General features: G+C 44.4%; 1 protein-coding gene across 8 annotated transcripts; it reads left to right on the forward strand.

Annotated features, from left to right (window-relative positions):
* Window positions 1-25,192, forward strand: ralgapb (Ral GTPase activating protein non-catalytic subunit beta). Of its 8 annotated transcripts, none has more exons than XM_072715444.1 (32): window positions 1-359; window positions 1,950-2,176; window positions 2,944-3,146; window positions 3,613-3,779; window positions 4,421-4,607; window positions 4,769-4,900; window positions 5,045-5,223; window positions 7,065-7,112; window positions 8,067-8,218; window positions 8,302-8,518; window positions 8,843-8,926; window positions 11,784-11,985; window positions 12,128-12,295; window positions 12,893-13,007; window positions 13,230-13,377; window positions 13,459-13,523; window positions 13,675-13,822; window positions 16,164-16,297; window positions 16,562-16,744; window positions 16,836-16,987; window positions 17,079-17,254; window positions 17,929-18,032; window positions 18,211-18,363; window positions 18,616-18,825; window positions 19,011-19,169; window positions 20,045-20,210; window positions 20,309-20,431; window positions 20,682-20,818; window positions 20,980-21,085; window positions 21,331-21,412; window positions 21,572-21,720; window positions 22,924-25,192. In XM_072715444.1, exons 2-32 carry the CDS (start codon window positions 2,006-2,008, stop codon window positions 23,115-23,117), a joined length of 4,614 nt encoding a protein of 1,537 aa, XP_072571545.1. In that variant the 5' UTR covers window positions 1-359; window positions 1,950-2,005; the 3' UTR covers window positions 23,118-25,192. The 8 variants fall into 8 exon arrangements, with proteins under 8 accessions (XP_072571545.1, XP_072571541.1, XP_072571544.1 ...); XM_072715440.1 differs by having other exon boundaries at window positions 2-359; window positions 18,208-18,363; XM_072715443.1 differs by having other exon boundaries at window positions 2-359; window positions 1,974-2,176; window positions 18,208-18,363.
* The last annotated feature ends 296 nt before the right edge of the window (window positions 25,193-25,488 follow it).

Below are 25,488 nucleotides of genomic sequence, written 5' to 3' on the forward strand. Positions count from 1 at the left end.
GTTGCCTAAAATGACGGTGACTTCTGGCAGGATTTTGAATAAATGTGTTAAATTTTACCGGATTCATGAAACTTAAGTTTGATTTGTACCAGTCTTGGGGGGAGGTTATACACTTAGGCGCATCGACAAGTATGTCGCCAGCTTCACGGGGAATGACAGAGGGCGCTGTGCCCGGAGATCGTCGGCCGCGGGCGCCGCCTCTCGCTCCCCGCAGTGTCTGCGCCGGACTCCGCCGGACGGGTACTGTGCGCAAGGCTGATCCTACGGCGGCGCCCCTTGCTGACGCGCCCCAGCCCGCAGACCGGCGTCCGTGCGGAAGACACAGCTGGGTAATATGTCGGCCTCCCCTGCTCACGCTGGTAATCAGCCGCCGTGCCTTTCTTTAATGCCGCCCGTTCAGTTAGCTTGAGTGTGTGTAGGGGGGGGGGGGGGGTGGTTCTTTTAAACGCCGTGCGAACCCCGCAGTGCGGCCTTTTGCACAAAACCTAAACGGGGAATTGCAGTACACCTTGCGGCCGACTACCGGTGCGCTACCCCAGCCTCAGTCGCTCGCTCGCCGGCCGCTCCTGCCTCTCGGCGGCGCGTCGGCTGGCTGCCCGGGTCACAGGACGCCTGTACGAAGCAGCCGGGGCTCCGTCCCATAAACCCGGCGTATTCATTATGATGACAAACATCCGCACGCTTGCGTTTTATTGTTATTGTTATTATTTATCCTTTAATGTACATGGAAAATTAAGTAGCCGCACAAAGCCAGAAGAGATCGAGCTGATATCGAAAGGACATGCATGCGTGCACATAAAGGAAATTAGTTTTTACTGAATGAATGAACTGGAGGGAGGAAGTTTCTGCGGGCTGATAAGGTTTTGCGACTATGAGAAGGTTTGCTGTAAACTGGGTCGATGCAGTTTTAAAATTTGCGCCTCCCGTGTAGCACTGGAAGCCTGTGTGTAAAACATTCGGTAGCTGCGTTAAGGCTGACAGTAACGTTAATTTGACATGGGGGGGGGGGGCACTTTACGTATTGCTTACTGTTTATGATGATATTCCGACAGTGCGGCAACTGGACGTCTGTGCGAGATTTTGCAGTATTAGTTGTATTATATTATAAGCCCCGAGCCCGACATTAAAACCAGAAACACGTTTAGTCAGTCAGTACCCAAACACACACACACACACGTTTTCAGAATCTGTTTTACTGATCAACGTTTATTAATAACTTTTATTTTTGGAACGAATCTTTATTCATTTTGGCGCTTGATTTATCAGATTTATAGCAGAGTAACGCCTATATGCAGTACTTCCGTTTGTGTGTGTGAGCTTTGATTTACTGTGATTTTTTTGAGGAGATTATAATGTCATTGTTTGATTGTAACTGGACAGTACGGTTGTAAAGTGAGTTTTGCAGTTGCCTCACATCTCTAGGGCTGGGGGTTCAAATTCTAACCACGCCCCATGTGGGTGGTGTTTACATATTCTCCCTGTGCTGTGTGGATGGTTAGAACAGAGGCAAAATTAGGCATGCCAGAAAATAAGTTACTGTAGGGCTATGACATTGAACATACTTACTTTTGATGAACTGCAGCATGTGAGTGCAAACAGTCCTTTGCTGTTTGTTTTTGTTGCCTTCTCTGTCGCCGGCAAACGCTTGCCGGCGGCTCAGTGAGTGCTACTGCAGTCTCAGTCCACGAAAGTTGGAGGTTTGAATCCCACCTCTGCTCTCTGTGTGAAGTTTGCATCTGCTAACCAGGTTTGCATGGGCTTTCCCTGTAGCTCTCACAGTTAAGCAAATGCACTCTCACCCATCCAGGGCGTCGCCTGCCTTGTATGCTCTGTTTCGTGGGACAGCCTTAAAGCTCATTGTGATCCCGTACTGGATGAAAGATGAATTGACATCTGGCTAATTGTCCACTGTAAAGCAAAAAGTGAGATTTACTTTTTTTGGCCAAAAGTGCCACGTTTTTCTTGCATCGCAGGTGGCACCCAGGCTGAGTAGACGACACGCGTCATGTACTCCGAGTGGCGCTCCCTGCACCTTGTGGTCCAGAGTGACCAGGGCCACCTGAGCGTGCTGCACACGTACCCTGCCGCCGTGGGCCGTGATGTCGCCAACGCCGTGGTGCGCCCCCTGGCCCTCAGCTCCCCGGTGACTGAAAGTCTCCTCAAAACGGACAAAGAGGTACGTTCACGGTCTGAGGATCCGTCTGTCTACTTTCCTGTCCTTTTAACCAAATGTATGACTTAACTAACCACAGCCACCGTGGCTGAAACGTCAAAAGCATTTTGGCTTGAAATGTTCATGTTCATCTCAGCAAAGAAACTAATCAAAACAAAGGCAGTTCATTGTCTTCTAGTCATACAGTCAGAACTGAATCCATATACCAAGGTTTCATCATGAGTTTTATTCCAAGGGTTCCTCTTCAGAAGATCTAGCTCTTTGTGAGTACTGCTACTTGTGATTTATGCCAGTCCCATTGTCTTTCGAGAGCACCTTGTACATGCATTTTGTGCAAGGCTCCGTACCTTTCGGCTGCTGCACTTAAAGATAAGAGCAGGAGGATTTCCCTCGTGCCCTCGTGGGTATTCTTGCTCACGGCTTTATCAGGCATTTCCCCAGGCGGTTAATGGCTCCTCCTTCTTGGCGGTCCTGCTTTTAGATGTCCTCATAAGAGGAAGGAGCTGTCCAAATTACCCTTCTCTTGGCTATTAACTTTCTTCATGTTTCAAGAGAACAAAAACAACATGTTCTTTGTGGTTGTTTTCCATTCACCTTCTGAACCATCAATAACACTGGTAATGTTTTTGCTGCAATTTCATAATTATGTTAAGACTGTAGCCTAAATATTTTTTTGCGGGAAAGTGTAGGATTGAAATGAAAGCTGGTGAAGACATTCTAGCGTAACGTCCGACACGAGGTCCTCGCCTGAGGTGACGCTGTCGTTGTAGGTGAAGTGGACGATGGAAGTTCTCTGCTATGGGCTCACGCTACCGCTGGATGAGGATACGGTTCGGCTGTGTGTTGACGTCTACACCGAATGGATCATGGCGCTGGTGGTTCCTCGGGAATCCATCCCTCAGCCCATCATCAAGGAGCCGAACCTCTATGTGCAGACTATCCTGAAACACCTCCACAACCTTTTTCTGCCCAGGTATTTTACTGTAGGTTTAGCCCTGCACTTCATGCCCCACCCCCCCCCCCCACCCACCCCGTAAAGGGTATCATCAGCTGTGCTTAAATATTCTGCAGAGTTAAGCGGTTAAAGCCATTGCTTGGAAGGCAGAACTGATTGTTGCTCAGGCAGCATTTTCATATAGATATCGTTTTTCAAGTATCCCAGCGGTCATGTGTTTAGACTCTGTTGTACCGCAGATGCACGTTTCCAGTGGCCTTGAGCTAATGAGTCTGATGAGATCACCTCCAGATCTGCACCTGACGTGCTGCAGGTTGGGTGGTGTGTCGATAAAAATTGTCATTTTTACTTAAAGGTACTGACGGTTTCAGCTGCTTATGTTGTCCCCCCCCCCCCAGTCCCAGGCATAAGTGGTTCGGATGGCGCGTCCCTTGGTAAACCTGACCTGCACATGTCCTCTTGCTGTCTCGCCCCCTTGTGACAGACCTGAGCATTACAGTCCCAGCCACTTCCGCCTTTGCCAGCGGGTGCTGATTGCTGTGCAGAAGCTGGCCCGTGAGTCTGAGAACATGGTCAGGGAGACCTGGGAGGTGCTGCTGCTCTTCCTCCTGCGCATAAATGACACGATGCTGGCCCCACCCACAGTCGGTGGTCAGTCCACACGGGCCCTGGGTCCCCGTGTCCATCTTTTTCTGTCTCAGTCGCTTTCCTTTGGCCTTGTTACAGTACGGTTTCCACGACAACTAACCCTCTTATTGAGTTAGTGGGGTCTGATTTGAAACTTTGAACTATTATGTAGTTCATGTGAAAATGTATTTATAAAGGGAAACTTTTAACATGAAAAACATTGTTGGACAGATTTTTAATAATTCTGCATGCTTTTTCATATTTTTGGAATGTAATTTATTTTTTAATTTATTTGGGTGGAGTGTCCCTTTAAACGTATTTTAGCAGAACCTCCCAAACAATCGGTATCCGTGATAGTTTTCTAAATAATTGGCTATCAGTATCGGGCAGTATTTTCTTATCATCACTAATTAATTATTTCTTAAACCTAATTATTGTTGAGTAGAGTGCAGCAAAAACAAAAATATCTCATAATAATGATGATTATGTCATGTAGTGCCATAATGGAAGCTTTCAGATGGTCACATTAAAACCTTCAGTTCCCACTAAGGATCAAGTTACAGTCCTTATGGTGGGTAGAGGCTAATGTCAATATGTACTTCTATTATTTTCGTAATTTTGTTTTTTTCTTTCTGCACATTTGGCATTTTGTCAACTCTTGGTAGGGGGCATTGCAGAAAAGCTGGCAGAGAAGCTGATCAGCGTGCTGTTTGAGGTCTGGTTCCTGGCCTGCACACGTTGCTTTCCCACTCCGCCATATTGGAAGACGGCCAGGGAGATGCTAGCTAACTGGAGACATCACCCCCCGGTGGTGGAGCAGTGGAGTAGGGTCATCTGTGCCCTTACCTCTAGGCAAGTTGGTAGCTCCTCAGCTGGGATAAATGTTTGTATCGTTACAATGAGCAATTTCCTAGTATTTCGGCATCTGCTAGCCCCAGGCCAATGTCACTGTGATGAATGTCTCTCTCTCTCTCTCTCTCTCTCTCTCTCTCTCTCGTGTTTTCCCTCTTTAGATTGTTGCGGTTCACCTATGGTCCCTCGTTCCCCCCATTCAAAGTTCCGGATGAGGACGCCAGCCTAATCCCAGCAGAGATGGATAACGAATGTGTGGCTCAGACCTGGTTCCGTTTTTTGCATATGCTGAGGTCAGGACCAGATAGACGCGTGCGTCGCCGCCGCGTTTGCGTACGAATGCTTGAAGTCGGTTGTTATCCGTCTACCTGTGAGCCTGCTACCCCGGCCTTGCTTGTTTCCTCCATCGTGACCACCTTCCCCTTGCCACCTTGCAGCAATCCGGTGGACTTGAGCAATCCCATCATCGTGAGCTCCACGCCCAAGTTCCAGGAGCAGCTGCTGGGCGTCGGTGGTGTTCCCCAGGAAGTCGTCCAGCACGCCTGCCTCAAGCAGCTGCCCCAGATCTTCTTCCGAGCCATGCGCGGGGTCAGCTTTCTGGTTGACGCGTTTCTAGGTGAGAGACCGCAGAGTTCATGGCAAGGCAGAAATCTTGGCTTAGCTTAGCTTCGCATAGTCATCGCATTACTCAAAATTAAGAATCTGTATATAAGAATCAGAAACTTAATTGTCACACAACCATGTCCAAATTTTGTTGCCGCAATTTGCTGCTGTTGGAGACACCATGACAACAGACAACTAATAATTACAGTATAATATGGGCAAAGAAATATACAACAGAGAGAATTAAATGCCAGTAGGTATATTTTAGGTAAAAAAATATGTAATTGTAAGAAAAACTTTGGAAGCCTTTGGAATTTTCTAGATTTCTAGCTAGAGATACTTCTGTAACCCTTTCCAGTAAAAGAAGCTTCAAGAAATCTCCTCCTCATGTCTTCTGAAATTCCTTTTGATTGGGCCATATTGCACTTGAATAGGATTCTCTTGTGAAGAGCCAGTAATAGGCATCGTGTGGTTTTTTTTAATGCTGTAGGGAAGGACAAACCCAAACCTGATTTGATTGGAACGTCTGATTCCAATCACTCTCTTTTCAAGAGCTCATTATCTTGTAGGTTTGCATATTTTTTTTATCAGATGACCATGATTGTTCTAAGCAATGAAGATGCTGCAGTGTGAAAAGCCTGTTTATTATTGTGAGTTATCTGAAGGTTCGGTGTCATGCTACAGTAGGAGCCAAAGGCATCACAGACTCGGATGCAACTGTGCTCTCGTGTACAAATTTGTTAGCAGACCATCATTGCAGATCATTTTAGCTTTTCCAGTCCCCAGAGTTTTGAGTCAGACAAAACTAAATAATAAGGAAAGGGATTGTTCAACTGTAAACTGCTGGTTTAACATAAACCAGGGGTGGCTGGTTAAAGGTTTGCTAGCGCATTAGCTTATGAGTTACAGGCCTGGCTCCGGCACGCCCATCCAGATCCTCTGTCAGAAGCTCTAACCTGAGGGTCTCATGTTAACGCTCCACTTGTCTCTTCAGTCTCCTCGCTCTTTTGAATTTGTTTGCTTGCTCTAGATCTTATGGTCTCAAAGTGTGCAGATTAGGTCCTGGCTCGTGGTACATTATAAAATCAACTAGAATCACAATAGTAAAGCAAATTGGCATATGAACATAGTTTCTGATGTATCTTGAAGGTGACTGAACTGGCCTACAGCCATGTAGTAAATTGGAGTGATTTTCTGTTTTAGCTGGAGTGGGATGTATGTCTGCAATACTGAAAAAAAATTCTTACATCCTGTGTCCTTACATTGTCTTTGGACCTTACTTGGTTACTGGGTGAATTTTATTATGGGGGAAAAAACACTTAGCATTTTCAGTTAAATGTTTTTGCACAGACTCAGTCTCCTTTCTTACTTTAAGTAAGGTATTTCCCCCTGTCTTCCCTAGTTACAGATTAGGAGACTTGTCTGTTGTAGGTCGCCATGGAAACATTACATTCAAAGAAGGGCGATGTCTGTGTTCTACAGGAAGGTCAATGGGTTACTTGAACAAACAATATATAAATAATACTTGTTCAGATGGAACATTTGGTGAAAGTTCAGTGTAAGTTCCGGCCTAAAAAAAATAGGTGAATCGGTTTGAAGTACCAGAAATATCCTATGTTTGGAATAGTCCCCACCTTTGGCTTGATGTTTCTGTTCCTCTGATAATTTTTCCATATGTTTTCTAGCCTAACATCACTGTGTATAGATACATAGGCCTGTTTTTTGCCAGATGTCCGTAACCTTTTGTTTCTGACCTTTGGTGAGCAATACGGTCCCTTCTTCCTGTTTTGTAGTTTGCCGTTAGTGTTTCTCTTCTGCTAAGTGGAATTTTTTTTGTCTGTTTCCCTTCCTCAGGGGTTACGGTGTCTAAGAGTACAGTATGTAATGGACTTCCTCTTTTAGGTATTGCATACCTGAATAAGCTGGATCCAGCGTAACACTGTTTTACTAATGCTTGTGTGAATGGAAGGATTGTATGTTTTTCAGACATAAGTGAAAATTAAAGTGTGAACAACTAAAAACCATATACTAATCATTAGCATTAGCACTTCCGTAACCACCTCACATTAAAATCGATTCGAGTGATTGAGTGATTTACTGGGGTTGATTTGTTTTTCAGAATCAATCAGTGATGCTACAATTTTATTATTTTTATTGGGTTTTTTTTGTTTGCTTTGTGTGTCCAATAGTCTTCTCCACATGTCACAGTGCCTAAGAACAAATTCCAGCAGACTTGTTTCTTACGGAGCACAGTGGCATTCCTGACTCAAACACGGCTGGTTACGCTGTGAAACTGCTGCAATTATGCATTCCGGTACCTGGAATTTCTCTAAGAATTGAGCCCCTCGGTTTACACATTTACCACCTGTGTTACTATAGTAACGCACACTTACTTCCTGTTCCATTTGCCGGAAAGGTGGGCCTGTACACAACGTGGTCAGGTCTGCATGCCTTGTTCTTTGCCGGGGGGTCAGGAGTGCCCTTCCAAATCCCTTCCCCTTGAAGCTGATTTGCTGAGGTTTGGGGTTATTCACTGTAGCTTTTGGGTGACCTTTACCTCTAACCCAGCTGCTGTGCTCTTGCATTGCATTTTTCCTCCTGTCTGTTTATTTTTTCTGTTGTTTGGGATTGGGGGACATGGCTAACACCACCAATGAGATTAATGCTTCTAACTCTTTATAATGAGGCAGGACCAGTCTGTTTGTGGTAATAACAGGGTTCTCTCTCTCTCTCTCTCTCTCTCTCTCCCCCTCCCTCCCTCTCCCCCTCCCTCCTTCTCTCTCTCTCCCTCTCCCTCTCCCTCTCCTCCCCCCCCCTCCCTCCCTCCCTCCCTGTCCGGTATGCCTCTCTACCTAGGAATTTCTCGACCCAGATCTGACAGCGCCCCACCCACTCCTGTCAACAGACTGACCATGCCCCCGCCTCCGTCTACCACCAACACCACACCACCTCACAATCGGCGGCACAAGCCAGGTGGGGGGGCCAGGTCAGCCAGCAAGTCCTCCACGGTGTGTGGCAGCAGCCTCCCGTTTAGTCAGTAAGTCATCCACCGCGATGCAGGCGGCTGAGTGCTTTGTGTTTCTGCACACAGGGAGCCCCATCTTACCCACCCAAGCTGCCCCACCAGCCGTCCTCCACTTCCCCCCTGTCTAGCCCAAACCAAACGAGCTCCGAGCCCCGGCCCCTGCCCGCCCCGACACGGCCCAAGGTCAACAGCATCCTTAATCTGTTTGGCCAATGGCTGTTTGACGCTGCTCTGGTGCACTGTAGGCTCCACAATGGAATGAACCGGGACAGCAGCATGACTGGTAAGAATGTTTCTTTTTTTTTTTTTACACGCACTGAGAATTTGTCCCCAGCTGTCAATGGCTCTCAAAATACAATAGATACAGACTCTCCCCGGGTTGTGCTGGTTTGTGTTATGATATTTCAGCTTTACGATGGGTAAATGGTTTTTCACTTTTAGTGCATTATTCAATAAATTGACGTATTGAACACTTAATGATTTTGCCTAACTGTAGGCTCATATAAGTGTTCTAAGCATGTTTAAGGCTAGGCTAGGCTATGATGTTTGTTAGGTGTATTGTATTAAAATGCATTTTTTTCCTTACGATATTTTCGCCTTACGATAGGTTTGTCGGAACGTATCCCCATCGTAACCTGGAGAGAGGCTGTACATTTAAGACAAGACAATGGTCACGTCCAGTTCCAGTCAGGTTGATATATACAACATGCATACGTGGTTGCATAAATGAATGCAATATGTTCAATGTAATAAGGAAAGTTAGCCGTTTAAAACACTGAGGTATTTGGTAGAATGGGGGATAGCAGTGCAACTGGGCTGCATATTTCCTGCCTGCAAGAGTTAATATCTGCTTCACTAGCTAAAAAGTACTAGAGATAAGAAGAGCAGTCTAGTGTTTTTTTTGCAAATTCGTGGAATAACCTCATTCCGCTCAGAATTTTCCCCTCTTCATTTTCTTAAGCTATTTTTCAGAAGCTCCCGTTCTCGCCGTCCGCTTCCGCTTCCTGTGCAGGGGCTGTGCGCTGTAGCTGGGGTGGGCGTATTCTCCCGCACGACCCACTTTCAGGGCACTTATTTTCAAACGCACGTATTTTTGCCTGCTTTCCAAAAGTGATGGCAGCCCTTGCAGGTCAAGTCTTATTTACACCAAGCTCACCCTTCATGAGTCTGCAGGCGTGGTAGGCCAGCCTGATCCAGGAATGTCCAGCGGGTTTTCCATCCTACCTGCTCTCTGAATCACACCACGTAGTACAGTAACTACCCCTGATCTATACTATCTTGTGTCCTATGATATCTTGGAAAGCTTAAAAATAAGCTTTCCAAGATATCATAGGATATTTAATAAAAAAAAATTTTAAAGAAATATTTTTGGGCCAAAAACGCTTAGCTCTCCAGCTGTGACATTTAATTTTTATTTCCTGTTGCGCCTGCTCCTATCTGACCTGGCTTTTGCTGTTGTACAACGAACCCTAATGGAATAGTTTAGAACAATTCCTTTGGCTACCAGTGTTAGAAGGCTGCTTTTGATACAATAAAAACAGTATGTACACATGCTATTCCTTCCATTTTTATTTTTATCATGCAACTTCTTTCATGCAAATTCTTTCTTATTCATCTTGTAAGTAGGAACAATAGCTTCTCCCAAACTTCAGTGCTTGTTTTTGTTTTTCCTGTTGCCATTGCCGCCACGCTTCCTTTCGTTTTGAACTTTTGTTGATGCAGAGTCCCTGCCGTTGCGCTGTTATCCTCAGGAAAAGGATGTGGGGGTGGGGGTAAGGGAGGGGGGGGGGGGTGAAATGTGTCCACTTCCTTTCTGTGTTTCTAGCTGGGAAAGATTTCTGGCTTGATGAATCTGACCCACCCTGTAATTAGCTACTTTGTGATTGTGACGTATGTCCAGTGAATTTACAATAACAAACGCCGACACCTGTTTTATTAGCATTTAATTAGCCTTTTCCTCCCTCTTCTGTGTTTAATGCATGGAGTGAGTGTGTGTTCAATAATGACCGCTTGTCAGTTTACTGGGAGCTGACAGAAACTTTGATTCTCCACGTGTGTCCTGCAGTGTTTGGTCAGAAGACGGCCGTATGAGGCACAGCTTTGGGAAACTTTCTTAAGGATGTATTGTTTCTTTTCGCATTTACTGTCAGTGACAGATGAAGCGTGGTGTTTTCATTCACCTGACCCGCCATGTGGACTCATCCAAATTAGCTGCGGGACAATAAAATACAGAGAGATTAAACTTGACTTCCTTTTAAACTAATATGTAGACATTAGGCGCTTTCGCATCGAAGTTCCAGAACCTGGTCCCTGGTTATAAGTTCCTGGGCTGTCTTGACTGGGGACTTTTTTAAGTTCCTGGCCACTTTTGTGTGTCTCTTTCCCGCCGCACAACAGAACTGGGACCTTTATACTAAATTAGCATAGGAGACACAAAAAGCTTGTAGGTTAAACTTCACACATAAACCGAGACACCGCCGCGCCAAAACAATGAGGAATGAACAAGCTGTTTTGCTAAATTATCTGTTAGTTCTTTGTTAGGGAGCGATTGCGATCTACATTTGACACAGCCTTTTATTTATGTTTTTCTCATACAGCCCACAACATATTTATATATCATTATTAAATCTGGCTGGCAGATTGATCTTTCGGTTTCACAGAATTGAAAAACACTTGATCTTATTCTGCTAAAAAGCACTGCCAAGTTTCACCACCGACATCAGTGATATTGGACAAAAGTATATTGATTTTCTGATTTAAATTTTTGACGCAGAGATACACACAAGCAAAAATTATATTCATTAAATGTAACTGAAGTGCAAAAATAATTCTATCTGCTCAATTTTTGTTCAGCTAGTATTATCTCTCTTTCCCACACTTCCAGGTAATTTCAGAGTTATTGGCAGTGCTTGTGGTCAACCAATCAGCAAGCTATCGCTAAGCTCCTCCGCAGTAGTTCATATTCTAACGAGAATATCTAGTCAATGTTTGAATTCAGGGGCTGCATTTGAAGACCGAATGTGTCAGAGCGACACAAGGCTGCTCCATTTGAAAGGCCCCTTCAAATGCAGCCTTATTCTCTTGCCAGAATCCCAAGATTCATTGCGTGAACCTTCGAAGGACACAGCCTGCAAAGGGTACTTTTAAAGCCCTAGTCTGGAGTAGGTACTAAAGGGTTCGGGAACTGCCTCAGAGGAAGTACAGTCGGGCCGAGTTCCTGCAATGTGAACCTGACAGAAGTTCCTAGTTCTGGAAAAAAGTTCTGGTTCTGCGGTGTGAAAACGCCTATTTACGGCTTCTCTGTGTGTTACTATTAAGAGTTCTTCCTCTGATAATGTTTGTTCTGTATTTTTGGGTGTATTTACGGCATGAACTATTGAATGTTATTGAATTATAACCAAATCTTTTATTGGAAAACACTGGATGTCCAACTGGTCTCTCTAGCAGCAGCGGAGAACAGCTTCCCTCTTAGTGGTACCTTTGTCAGATGTCCCAGTGGGAGATGTGGTTGGTTTCATTCTGCTTGTGTCCTCTGCTCGCCCCATCAGCCCTGGCCACCCAAGCTGGAGTGGAGCTGCGTAGGAAGGGCTCCCAGATATCTACAGACACTATGGTCTCCAACCCCATGTTTGACGCCAATGAGTTCCCAGACAACTACGAGTCGGGAAGGGCGGAGGCATGCGGGACACTATGCAGGATATTTTGTAGCAAGAAGACTGGGGAGGAAATTCTTCCTGTCTACCTCTCCAGGTAACTTTCAAAGAAGGCCACAATATTAATGCAATAAACCAAGATGAAGACTTAACCTTAAATCTTTACAGGTCTGCTTTAGATTTCGTTGTAGTTTGACCTGGCAATTTCTTCATCAACTAAATGGAGACGTTCTCTGCAGGTTTTACATGGTTCTTATCCAGGGTCTTCAGATCTCCGAATTCATCTGCCGCCCTGTGCTGGCCAGCATTATCCTTAACTCATCTGCTCTCTTCTCTTCTGACCTGAAGGGGATCAATGCCGTGGTCCCTTACTTTATCTCTGCACTGGAAACTATTCTGCCTGATCGGTGAGAACTCTTATTTACATTAACCTGTTTCTTAATTGATGGGTGGCACACTGCTTGTGTAGGTAACGACATAGCCTGACATCTTCAGGGTTGTGAGGCTCGATTCTCTCCTCCTGTGTGCATGTTCTTCCCAAGTTTGAGTGAGTGGGTTTCTGTAGCCTGCATGCACACCCATTCTGTTCTGGGTGTCCCCTGCCTTGTGCTTTGTGGGATACACTCCAGGCTCAATATGACCCTGTATTAGATTGGCTGTCAGTGGCTGGAAGATGGATAGATAGATGGATGTACATTCATTATATTGGGTGGAGCCTCGACTCATCAATTAACTATATCTTGGTAATTTGAGACCGCTGTATAATTTTGCTAGCTTACATTGTTAATGGGCAGATGGTTGCTCTTTGCTTATCTTTTTTTTTCTATTCAATGGGATATGTAGTCTTTATTCAAAATATTATTATGCGTCCTAAAGCATTAGCAATGATTTAGTTGAGTGAGGCAAACACATCAAAAGTGTTTTTCTGTTGATGAGCTGCCCTTTAGGTTTTTGGGTTGAGGGTCCACAGAATGCTCCTGATAGCTTTGGATTCCCATGTTCAGGGAACTGTCCAAGTTCAAGACGTACGTTAATCCGACGGACCTGAGAAGAGCCTCCATTAGCATTCTGCTATCGATGCTGCCCCTCCCCCATCATTTTGGAAACTTGAAGTCCCAGGTAATTTGGTAAATCTTTTCTGTTATCAAAAGCTTTTGGAGCCACCTGGAGCCCCTTAAGGTCATCCAAACACTTCTGCTGCGGCTTCTTTGTTCAGTGGTACTGACCCATCAGAGGGCATGATGTCCAAAAGTAGATCATGATTAGCAGGTGTGTCGTTCGTCTAGTAGTTCTTCTAGTATGGATCATAAAGTCCAAATTCATTCTTCCTGATTTTTCCAGGTTCTTCTGGAAGGGAAGTTCAGCAACGATGACAACACGTACCATGACAAGCCTGTGACATTTCTCTCCTTAAAACTGCGTCTGATTAACATTTTGATCGGTGCCCTGCAGACTGAGACTGACCCCCACAACACACAGATGATTCTGGGTTGGTCCCCGTTGCCATTTGAATTATGACTGGAGATACATATTTGTTGTATTAAATTTTTTTGCAATTATTTTTTTATAGGTGCAATGCTGAATATTGTCCAGGACTCTGCAGTTTTAGAATTGACGGGGACCCAGGCTGAACTGGTAATGGCTTATTTGGCATTCCCTTCTGCCGTTTCATGACACTTTCCAGTAGTGCGCTACCTGAATGACTCTTACAAGGAGCTAAGTTGACCTGGCTTGTCTGGCTCGGCAGCAGATGTGGTTAAAAATCCACGGCCCTCTTCCTCGGCAGGTGCCGCAGGGCAGCGGCGAGAGCTGCCACGTGTCAGCGAAGAGCCACAGCAGGAACAACAGCGGCATCAGCTCCACCAGCGGGGGGAGCTCTGATGTCACCACCCCAGACAGTGAGCGACCAGCTCAGGCCCTCCTCCGGGAATATGGTACAGTACCCAGTCAAGCAGATGTTAGCAGCCGTTTCAGGTCTTGTCTCTCTTGTGGAATTTGTGCTGGATTTGTTTGCAATTTTATAGTATGTTGCTATATATGCTGGGTCTATCAGATCATTTAAACCGTAATATAGTAGTTTAACCCTAAATCCATACACTGTTTATTTCTTATTTCCACAGCTAATATACATATAGAAATAATTTGTATGTTATTCACCCTCTTTTTTTAAGCAGTCATGGCAACTGTGATTTGGAGATGTAAACAAAAAAACTCTGGGTAAAAATGCATATGACCCAAGCTTGATTTTTGTGTTATGTTTGGAGTGGTGCTGTGCCATTTAACCTGTATAAAGACGATTTTATGAGTATTCTGATGCTCTCTGCTATAAAAATGGAACGGTAGATGCTTGTTGTGATGTGACCTTTCAGATGATAGACTGCTACATTGGTAGTAGCTGGATTTGAACACTCTCATACAAACAAAAGCGTCTCATTTTCATCAAAAAGGTTAAATCTGCACTTTGATTTAGCATTTTTTTCCACGGTTAAAGAGGCTGGATACCTCAGAAGATGCCCTCTTTTCACGCAATGAAAATGGCAGCCATTTTGGGAGGTCAGGTGGAGGCATCAGGAAGGACTGATTGGATAGTGAGCTGGATTAGCGTTAGTCTTAGGGCTGCCGTGATTAGTCCATGTAGTCGATGATGTCGACGCTGAAAATGCGTCAATCAGTATTTTAAATTAACGCATCGTTTCTTAAAAATTTATTTTAATGAAATCGCCTTTATGATTTCTAAAATGCTTCGGTTAATTATAGCAAATGATTTCTTTTAGTATCACTATTTAATTATTGGAGTAGTTCAAATTGTCACAAAACAAAAAGGTGGTTTTACACTGTACAAAGTTTCAATGGCATACCACAGTGGCATTAGCGCTATGTACGAGCGCCTGAAAGGGAAAAAAACAGGCGCTCTTCTGGATGATGAACCGCCAGAGTAGGCAAAACCACCATAAGTGTTGTCTACTCATATTTATTGTTACCATTAGTATGCAAAGCTTTTAAATATCTTTTGTCCTTATAGTTGCCAAATACTCATTATGAAACCCATAGAGTTACATGCCTGCTACCTTAGAATCTTCATTGAATAAGTGTTTGAGAAAATGCTGAGGCTAAAATCTGGGCTTATTCTTCCTTGATTGACTTTAGCGGTGTTTTTGCATTGGGCTTGTTGGGACCAGTGTTATTACTGTAAAATAAAACTGAAAGGAAAACGGAAACTAGTTTTAAAAAATCTTACCTAAAAAACGTGTCGGACATCAATCAGCAAACAGTACCGCCATCTCACTAACGACTTTTTAAATCTAGTTTAGCCACAATATCTGCTCTTTTAAAAGGTGATGTAGTTGCTAAGCTGTAACTTTCTTCACCACCAATTCAGTGCTCATCATTTCCGTGATATACCAAGATAGTAGCATGTGGTGCTCCACTAACCGATTTTAATAAGCATAAAGACATGTGGAATTTATACAGTTTACTAACTTTTGCACATCACAATCGGCATGTCATTGATATTTTAGGCATAGTACTACTCTGCCTATGGAATTGTGGGTGAAGATAATGTGTGTATAGTGCAGAGAAGCCAGTGTTCATTATCTAAAGCTGTGCAATGACATACAGTTTGTTTTTGTCAAAATAAAATTACCTTAAATTAAATGGTCAACTTGATTTTCTGGAGGAAAATGAATCGCTTAGATCAATCAACCAATCGGTAAAATAGTCAATAGATTAATCCATAGAAAAATAGCCGTTAATGGCAGCCCTAAGTTCATCTTAATGAACAAATTTACTCATGGCAATAGTAATCCATCCATCCATCTATTTTCTGAAACCGCTTGTCCAATTGAGGGTCGCGGGGGGTCCAGCGTCTATCCTGGAGGTTACAGGTGCAAGGCAGGGAACAACCCAGGATGGGACGCCAACCCATCGCAGGGCAGTAGTAATCAAAATCCAAAATCATTTTAGATCTTTATTTACTTTTTAAACTTAATTTTGACAATATTTTGTGTGTTTTGACCTAATGTATGGCTGCTGCTGTGTAACTTACCCATCCTGCTCACAATCTGTAGAAACTCTCTTTGGTTTGGACTTGTGGGTTGTGTGAAATACTTGTCTGTTGTCGTTTCCATCTCCGGGCAACTGATATGTTGGGCCTGGGGTACTTTAATGATGCGGAATTTGACAAATTGTCTGCTTTATATGGCTCTGCTGTTGATTACTAATGCCTGACGATACCTGTCTCTCCTTGTTTGCGGTGCTTTGCGGGTCCCGCCGTAGCTCTTCATACAGACACGGCTACCGGCCTCCTGATTCGATGCATCCACCTGGTCACCCAGAGGCTCAACTCGCAGTGGAGGCCCGACATGAGCATCTCACTGGCAGCTCTGGAGCTACTGGCCGGCCTGGCTAAGGTACCGAACTCTGTGCAGGCTCTGTGCGGTTTGACCGCAACAGTACGCGGTTTGACGTATGGTTGTCCAGTTTGTATCTCTTTGGAGCTGCTGAGTCATCTGATATACAAAGTTTAAATTGAAACGCGCCTCAGGTTTGTATTCTGCTTCCGCTGTTCAAGTTCAAATGAAAGTTTGAACTTGAAAAGTGCATTTTCGTACATCACGAAAGGCACAGAGCCTCGGTCACGTGACTTCCTGCCGGCTGTTCATTCCCTCACGCAGGTGAAGGTCAACGTCGAGTCCTCGGACAGGAAGCGTGCCGTCAGCTCCGTGTGCGGTTACATCGTGTACCAATGCAGCCGGCCCGCACCCCTGCACTCCCGGGACCTGCACTCCATGATCGTGGCGGCCTTCCAGTGCCTGTGCGTGTGGCTGACAGAGCATCCCGACTTGCTGGATGAAAAGGTATGAGACCCATCTCCCACAGCGTCGCCATGACTCAGCCCAGCCACCAGGGCGGCGCTGTGGGTCATCACTCCCCCATGTCTCCTTGCAGGACTGCTTGATAGAGGTGCTGGAGATCGTAGAGCTGGGTATATCGGGGAGTAAATCAAAAACCGGTGACCAGGAAGTGAGGTACAAGGGTGATAAGGAGCACAACCCGGCCTCCATGAGGGTCAAAGATGCGGCAGAGGCCACGCTGTCATGGTGAGGGGGGCGGGACTTATTTTTTTAGGTCTTCAGCTTGGCTCGGTGCCACTTTAATGCCCCCCCTTCACCTCTGGCATCCTCTCGACAGTATCATGCAGGTCCTGGGTACGTTCCCCACCCCGAGCGGCCCAGCATCCCCCTGCAGCCTGCTAAACGAGGACACCTTGATCAAGTACTCCACTGGCAGGAGCAACTTCCGTTACTTCATTCTGGATAATTCTGTCATCCTAGCAATGCTGGAGCAGCCTCTGGGGAATGAACAGAGTAAGTACCCCCCCCCAATTCTGTCATGACTAAATCACCAGCTGCAGTTTCTACCCTTTGAGTACAAATGGAGTCCCTGTAAAAGGTGGGTGTCTTTGGCCTTTTCTGCTCCACATAAAAATAATAATTACTGCAAATAACACAGAAATGGGTCATTTCAGGAGTATAACAGAGGGGGTTGTTAATTGTAAAGTTTACTTTGCATGTTCTTTTAAGCTGTTTAAAGAACTCTGTGTATGCACCAGCTGTATGTGTAAGGGCATGCTTTATGATTCAGTAGGGTTAGGGTCATGACCCGGAAGTGGGATTTGGGACCATTTTCACTGGGTCGTGGAGTGTGGGTCTAAAAAAAACAATTTTCAATTTACTATTTTTATACACTTTTTTTTTTTTTTTGTGAAACTAATTTTTAGTGACACAAATTTGGTCGTGACTTTAATGACCAAGTGAATAATGTAGGTCCTGAGGCTAAACCAGTTGAGAACCACTGGCTTAGGTATCTAAGCCTGTGACCAGAAGGTCATGGGTCCAAATCCTGTCCCCAGCACATCAGCATTGGTCCCTTGAACAAAACTAAAATGTAATGAGTGCACTGAGCTGTATGTGTGAACAGCTTTTCCCAGCACTCTGCTTGACTCTGCTAAACTCTAATAGTGTTACTGCGCCCCCTACAGACCCCTGCCCGTCCCTGACTATGCTGATTCGCGGGATGTCTGGGAGACACGCCTGGACCATGCAGCTCTTCCACCAGCCCAGAGGGGCCCGAGCCAATCAGAAGGTATGACATAGGCTTGCGTTCCTATGGCTTCGGCACCATCAGGTTGTGGGGTCAGGCCTCTGTGAGATTTACTCATATACTTCATATCACTAGGTTTTAGAGCCTAAGTGTGGGGGGGGGGGGGGGGATCTCCTGACAAACCTACTCATCCCCGTTCTTTTCCCAATGCTGACAGCAGGCGTTTGTCCCCGAGGGCCGGCCCACACCCAAAAATGACGTTGGCGTTCGGTTCAACGTTAAGCATAGACCTTTTCCAGAAGAAGTGGACAAAATTCCATTCGTTAAAGCTGACCTCAGCATCCCGGACCTACATGACATTGTAAATAAGGAGGTAGGTGTCTTTATTGATCATGGTTTGCTTACAAAAACCCATTGTCAGTATATATACTAATCTTTTATGATATTATTGTGTTAGTGTTTCAGTCAGTATATAGTAGGGGGGTGTATTTGTTATATTTTTTCTTTAAATGGCATTGTTATACAGTAAAAAAAAAAAAAACAGAAGGGAGCACATATGGATCTGGTGGCCTGGCAGAGTTAGCTTTGCATTTGTCAGAAGCAGAATCCGCCCTTTGGTTCCCAGCTGGAGTTGCACCATGACAAGCTGCGGAATGTGATGGAGAAGCAGGTGGAGTACGAGGCCATTCTGGAACGCCATAGCGAGGAGATCTGGAAGAAAAAGCCCTTCCCAGACCCGCTGGTGGACTGCAGGCCGCCCCCCTCTTCGCAGGAGTTCCAGAGCGCCCGCCTCTTCCTCTCTCACTTCGGTTTCCTGTCCCTGGAAGCCCTGAAGGTACGCTGAGAGTGTGTGGTCTGCAAAGTGGGGCCTTCTTCACTATGTATATATCATTTATCTCCTTTACACACGGAAACAATAGGCTGCCTGGGGAGACGTCAATTTAACAGTTTAACGAATCGGTGATTTAAGTCATTAATTAACATAATTAAGACCTACCGTGTTTCGTTTTGCTGTTTCAGGAGCCAGGCAACAGCCGACTGCCCCCTCACCTTATTGCCCTGGAGTCCTCCCAGCCCAGCTTCTTTGAAGACATCAGATACCTGGACCTGCTCCCCTGCCGGCCCTTTGACACAGCTTTCATCTTCTACATGAAAGCGCGGCAGAAGAGCTGCCAGGAGGTAAAGGGCTGCGGGCCACAGAATGTCGAGGCTGGGCGGGCAGAGCCTGAACCCATTCCCTTGTGCCGCTTGTCTGCTGCAGTGTGCTAGCTTTGATTATTACAGTGGTACTTCAGTACTCCAACTCATTAGAACTCGAATTTCTTAAAAGTCGAACCAACCAGTTCGGAAAAAAAATGACCTGGAACTCTATCTGAATCTCAGAAGTCGAACCGTGAACGCCAACCTAAGATACGAGTCACGCGGCACGTCTCTCAGCGGAATCAAAGGGTAACGCTTCAGTCTCAGCCTCGCATTCGCTGTGAGAGCATCATTTGCTGATAGTGCTTTTTTAATTGAAAGTATCAGGTAATACACTGTACTTTATATCATTTTGGTATCCATTGCTCACCAAAAAGTTATGCAGTAGTTGTACAAATGTTACAACCTAAAAATTTGCAATTTACGAACAAATTATTGAATACAGAGTAATAATAAAAATAAACAATGGACCGCATAGCATAGTTTAGTGTTGGCGCAGTGTTGGGGCATGGCTTGGGGTAGTGTTGGGGTACATTCTTTATCGTTTTGGAAGCCCTTAAGAAAAAAATGTTACGCACGTTAAACAGTTTTGCCGCAGTGTTTGCAAGAAATTGCGAAAATGTTCAGTATATGCTCTTCTTATTTTATCCTGTTCATTCTGTGTTTAAATGCTAAAAAAAACATATTTAGGTGTAATTTTTTTGAGGCCAGGAACCAATTAATTGGTTTTCCATTATTTCTTATGGGGAAAATTCGATCAGAACTCGAGCTTTTTAGGATTCGAACCCGAGTTCTGAATGGGTTAAGTTCAACTCCTGAGGTACCACTATATTGTTGTTATTATTCATTACCAGATCTTGAAGAACGTAGAGTCCTCCACCAACGTCCAGCAGCACTTTGTGGAGTTCTTGTTGTCTCTGGGCTGGCCCGTGGAGGTGGGCACGCACCCGGGCTGGACAGGCAGCGCATACACCAGCTGGTCCATCAACACCTGCAGCGGCGCCGAATTCCAGCGGCGTGGTGAGTGCCGTCACCTTCCAGACCTCGTTATCCTTTCGGAGAATGCCGGGTCGGTCCTTCGCTTGCTGGATCTGCCCTGAGTCTCGCTCTTCTGACAGATGAAGCAGTTGTTTTGGGCGACACGGGTGGCGGCGTCTTCAACGGCGAGAAGAGAGTCCTGTACTACGCCGACGCCCTGACGGAAATCGCCTTCGTCGTCCCCTCGTTAATGGACTCTTCTTGTGAGTGACATTTTGCAAGGATTCACTCATCGAATCAAGTCACTTTTGTAATTCATAACCTGCTCCCAATGATGCACTTTAACATGGTGTATGTGTCATCTTTATTCATCCTCATTATCAATATTCTGATGTTATTTTTGTTGTACTGTCTTTTTAAATGTATTATATACCTGCGGAAGACTAATGTTGTTATTAAGAGACTTCACCCCCCCCCCTCCCCCCCCCCCCAATCCCCTACCCCCAACTTTAGCTGAATCACCAGAGAACAGTCTGCCTACCAAAGAGGCTACGTCTCAGATGGATCTACTGCCCAGCATGCTGAAGCAGGCCAGCCTGAAGCTGGAGCTGTTCCCAGACCAGTCAGAGAACATTGCTCCCGCCCAAAGGGTAGGCCTCAGCAAAGACGTATTATGCTGCTAAAATAGTCCCAGACAGGCAGGTGTGATGTGACCAAGATACCATTACAAAAATACTTCAGGTGCAGGGTAAGCCAGCAACATTGAGTCTTTTTTGCGGGGTGTTTGCAGCCATTGTGTTGATGTTGGCAGAGTCCCACCGTGAAGGCCAGGAAAGTGACCCCAGGAAGGTCGCTCCCCCCCCTGGGGCCGGAGACGAAAGTGCTGGTTGTCTGGGTCGAGCGTTACGATGACATTGGTAAGGGCCGCCTTGTTTGGCGTGGGCCAGTCTGACGAGAAATCCCCCGTTTAATATTCTAGAAAACTATCCAGTTATGTTTAAATCCGAATTGCAAAACTATGCTCAATTTCAGCGAGCCAGTTTGGTTTTTTGTGATGCAGTGGTATTGCAGAATTTTTTCCCAGCATTTTTTTTTACCTCCCAAAAACATTCACACCTACCTGAAAGAGGAATGATTTCTTATTCTCCCCCCTCCCTCGTAGAAAACTTCCCTCTTTCAGAGCTCCTGATTGAGACCAGCACAGGGCTGGAGACCCATACTACAAACAGCAGTACTTCTTGCAGGTACTATTAATATAATTCCCTTGTGTTTAAAACGGGGAATCTCACAGCCACCAACACAGCATTCAGCATGCTTCATCGTCAGACTGATCTTTACGAATTTGCAGTTTATTTGTTACTATTTCGTTTTGCTAATAAAAAAAATAATTGCTCTCCACTCAGGTCTGTCACATCAGAGAAGGACGTGCTGGTCATTTTCATCCATCCTCTGAAGACAGGCTTGTTCCGCATCAGGCTGCATGGCGCTGTGGGAAAGTTCAACATGGTGGTTCCCCTGGTGGACGGGATGGTGGTCAGCAGGCGGTCTTTAGGTCAGATTCCAGGTGTCCATTTGTCTGGGTGGGACACTCTTCCTGGGTCTGTGTGACATGGAATTTAGTTTGAGAGACAGGGGGCAATGAAAACAAAACAGTGCTTCTTTGGCAGTAGATTTGGAGGGAAACTGATAGCAGAAACACCAGAAGGCAGTCGGGTTCCTGGTCGGGCATCAGGACCTATGAATGTTTACTGCTGGGAGGAGAAAAGAAACATATCTTTAATAAGCATCGTTGAATAACAACAACTATACAAAAGTATCAGGCAGTCAAAGAAAATGTTTAAAGCTATTTGTCTGGGTAATAAGTGTGTATATAAGCTAACAAGAATTTCTTCTGTTCTCAAAAAAAGTGACTGATATCTTGTGGGCTGGGTAGAACATCACTAAAGCTCCCAAACCTCTCCTCAAATTGATTAATTTATTGATTGGTTGATTGGTTGAGTGATTTAGATTACATTACATCACATTACATTACATTAACCGCTCGCTGTGGTATTGATTGACCAAACATGGTTGCTGCAAATCCTGGGCTGACTCTGGAGAGATTTTCAAATGGCTGACACACTTTGACAGACCTCAGTGTTACACCTAGGTGAAGATCATTTTTGCTGAACACCTAAGACTTTTGCCCAGTGCTGAATAGGACATTTCAGCATTTAAAAAAAAAAAGTATTTGGAATTAGTCAAGAGTGGGGGTCATATCTAAGTGATGTTTCAGCCAGAACACATGATATATGTTAGGTGGCATTACCCCAGTGACAACTGCAGAGAGGAAAGGAGCTTGCAGTGATTACAGTGCGTTGCCACACCCACCACATGATAAACCACCTCAGGGATGAGAACCTGAGTGCAGCCATGTGACAGGTGACACCTCAGCACCACACTAGTCCGAATGGACCAGTGTGAGTTTTTTTCCGGTGGCTGAAGTGCCAATCCTGCCACCAACCCTACGTTGGAGGACCTTCTTATAGGACTGGATGTAGATTAACGTCATACCCAGGGTGAAGCAATTGCAGGTTAAGGGCCTTGCTCAAGGGCCAAACGGAGTGGAATCACTCTGGGCATTCACGGGATTTGAACCCGCAACCTTCCAGTTGCTGGCACAGAGCCCTAGCCTCAGAGCCACCACTCCTGCATATATCTACAGAAAATGACATTTTCCTTTCGTTTTCCCCCATTCCTCCTTTGCTCATTTCAGGGTTCTTGGTGAGACAGACAGTAATAAACGCTTGCAGACGAAAGAGGCTGGAGAGCGACTCCTACAGCCCACCTCACGTGCGGAGAAAGCAGAAGATTGCGGAGATCGCCAACCGATACCGGAACAAGCAGCTGGAGCCCGAGTTTTACACGTCACTTTTCCAGGAAGTGGGCGGGGGGAAGAGCAGCCAATGAGCTGCAGATACCAGGAAGATAACTGGGTGCATTCTTTGCATTTCTATGCCAGTTTGTTTCTTTATACCAGCATTTTGGTAGCCTTTTGCTGTATGAATAAAATCTCCCAGAAGGATCAGCAGCCTCAGAAGCTCCGCTCCCCACTGAGGACGGATGCAGCCACGGACAGAACTGTATTTACAAGCAGAGCATCCTCCCAAATAAGCAGAGGGAACCAGAGAGGCATAGAGCAGGGTGCTTTTGTCACTAACAGTGCAAGTGCTTGTGACACTGGTGTCCAGACGTGAGTTCAAAACCAAACAGCTTAGCTAAAGGTGGAGAGGTCCACCAGTCTTTTTTTTTTTCCATGAAACAACAACAACATTATATAGACAATGTTTTAGCTGTCTAATTCTGCCCTGACATATTTAAAATTATTATTTTATGTATTACAACCTTTTTTGGGATATTAGTTTCTTTTTTAGACATCATTGAATGTGAAAATGTAGTTTATTCTAATTAATACAAAAAATCCATTATAGAATTATTTATTAATATTAAAAATAAGATTTAGCACATGAGTATAGTCCACTACTATACTAATAGGCTATTTTAATGCTGCACTACACTGTAGGTATAAATAACATTACATTGTAATAGTTCTCCTTTCATCCGGAAATGAGAGAAATCTTGTTTTTTTGACATCTTATAATATTTCTGTCTTTTGATAAAATCTCAGGCAGTTTGTTGTGTTCTTTATGCATTTATTTCACCTGGAAATTACTTCTATAGATATTAACCAGCTGACCTCCGTTTTGGGCATTTGCGTTGTATCCCCCCCCCCACCCCCCATCTTCATTACAGTCTCCTGTTCCTTAACATATACTGTCCTACTTTAAAAATAAAAAAATGTAGCTTTAAAACTCTGTTACTGTCCCAGTAGAAATAACAGTTCTTTTTAATAATAATGATTTTGAACTTATGCTACTGTAGATTTTTTGAAATTGTTTTGTGTTTGCTTAAAAGCCAAAATGACATTGCTTCTTGCCTGAGTCACTAGTTCATTTCGGAGTGTCTGTTCTACCAAGGCGGTTGGGCTGGGTTTCCTGTAATGCCTGAGAAAAGAATTTGCAAACAGGCAGATTGTTCCAATGCTGTTCTAAGCTTTCCAACCTATGGGCGTCGTCTTCCCCATTTAAGGGCTGGCATGCTGCTTGTCACATCTTTCTGAGTAAAAGATCATTTCCATCTTGTTTCAATCATTAGTCTCTTAAGGGAAAATCCCAGTTCTAATGTTGCTGGACATTTCAGTTACAGTTTTTCTTACTGAAATATGTAAGTGATGCAGAAATATCAGCAGGCTTCATGAATTCGCAGGTGTATGAGAGCTTAGAATTTCTTTAAGAAGATAACCTGATTTTAATTTTAACTTGAACCGTTTTGGTCCCTGTATGTTTGTTTATTTCTTATTGTGTTTCAAGTTAAAATGAATTCTGCCAAACTTTTCTTGCTCCTTTGCCTTGCAGTTTGGTTATGGGTTCATAGTAAATTAGTGTTTTGCTACTTTTTTATATTTATCAAGGTTATTCATTCTAGATGTTTAGTTCGTTTATGACTGAAATGTGACAGATTCAGGCCTTTTGTTTGTTTTTTTAAATACATCATTCAGTTTAGGTTCTTTTCCATGCTCCAGAGTCTGTGGAAGGTTAAATAACAAAAGCCATTGTGTGTTGTACAACCTTGGTTCAGCACATTGTCTAAATTAGATTTTTTAAAATCTGTTTCTATGAAAGGATGTTTTTTTTTGTAAATATTTGCAGTTTTTAACTTGAAATGTATAAAGCTGGAAGACCATGTACATATAAAGGTGTGAAGTATGTTTTTCGTCTGTTCTCTTTATTCTATAGGAAAATGCTTGTTTTTATTTATGTCAATTATATATTTATAAAATATAGTGTAGTATATTGCATTTTATAATAACGTATATATAATCAATACATATAATATCGAGGAGGTATATATATCCTAGTAACACATTGGATATTGAATGTAACATGAATTGCATAAAAAAAAATTACATTTCTTATCACGCCCAACTGTGTCGTGTCTTTGTTCGTTCTGCTGGGACCTGCTGCTTAGCCTCATCCGTGATATGGCTGCTTGTCCTGCAGCAACACCATTGTCCTTCCTTTATTCCCTAAACCTGAACCAATCTATCTCCTGTTTTGTAAAAATGAAGCCGCAAACTTCTGTGCTTGGATGTTTTCAGTGACAGATCAGTTATGTGTGTTCTGCTGGGTGTGGAGAATTTTATATGTGTCCAGCAGATGGCGCCCTTTCCGCAGCAATACCTGCATAAACAGTAAATCAGCTACATATGTGATATACAGTG

Source organism: Paramormyrops kingsleyae, chromosome 8 (assembly GCF_048594095.1).
Source record: "Paramormyrops kingsleyae isolate MSU_618 chromosome 8, PKINGS_0.4, whole genome shotgun sequence".
Lineage (NCBI taxonomy): Eukaryota > Metazoa > Chordata > Actinopteri > Osteoglossiformes > Mormyridae > Paramormyrops > Paramormyrops kingsleyae.

Bases quoted from the DNA above. Each gene is read 5' to 3' on its own strand.
- ralgapb (XM_072715440.1), top strand. From the start codon at position 2,006: ATGTACTCCGAGTGGCGCTCCCTGCACCTTGTGGTCCAGAGTGACCAG. The intron at 21,413-21,571 runs GTACTATTAATA...CTCTCCACTCAG, and splicing joins AACAGCAGTACTTCTTGCAG to GTCTGTCACATCAGAGAAGG. The intron at 21,721-22,923 runs GTCAGATTCCAG...TGCTCATTTCAG, and splicing joins GGTCAGCAGGCGGTCTTTAG to GGTTCTTGGTGAGACAGACA.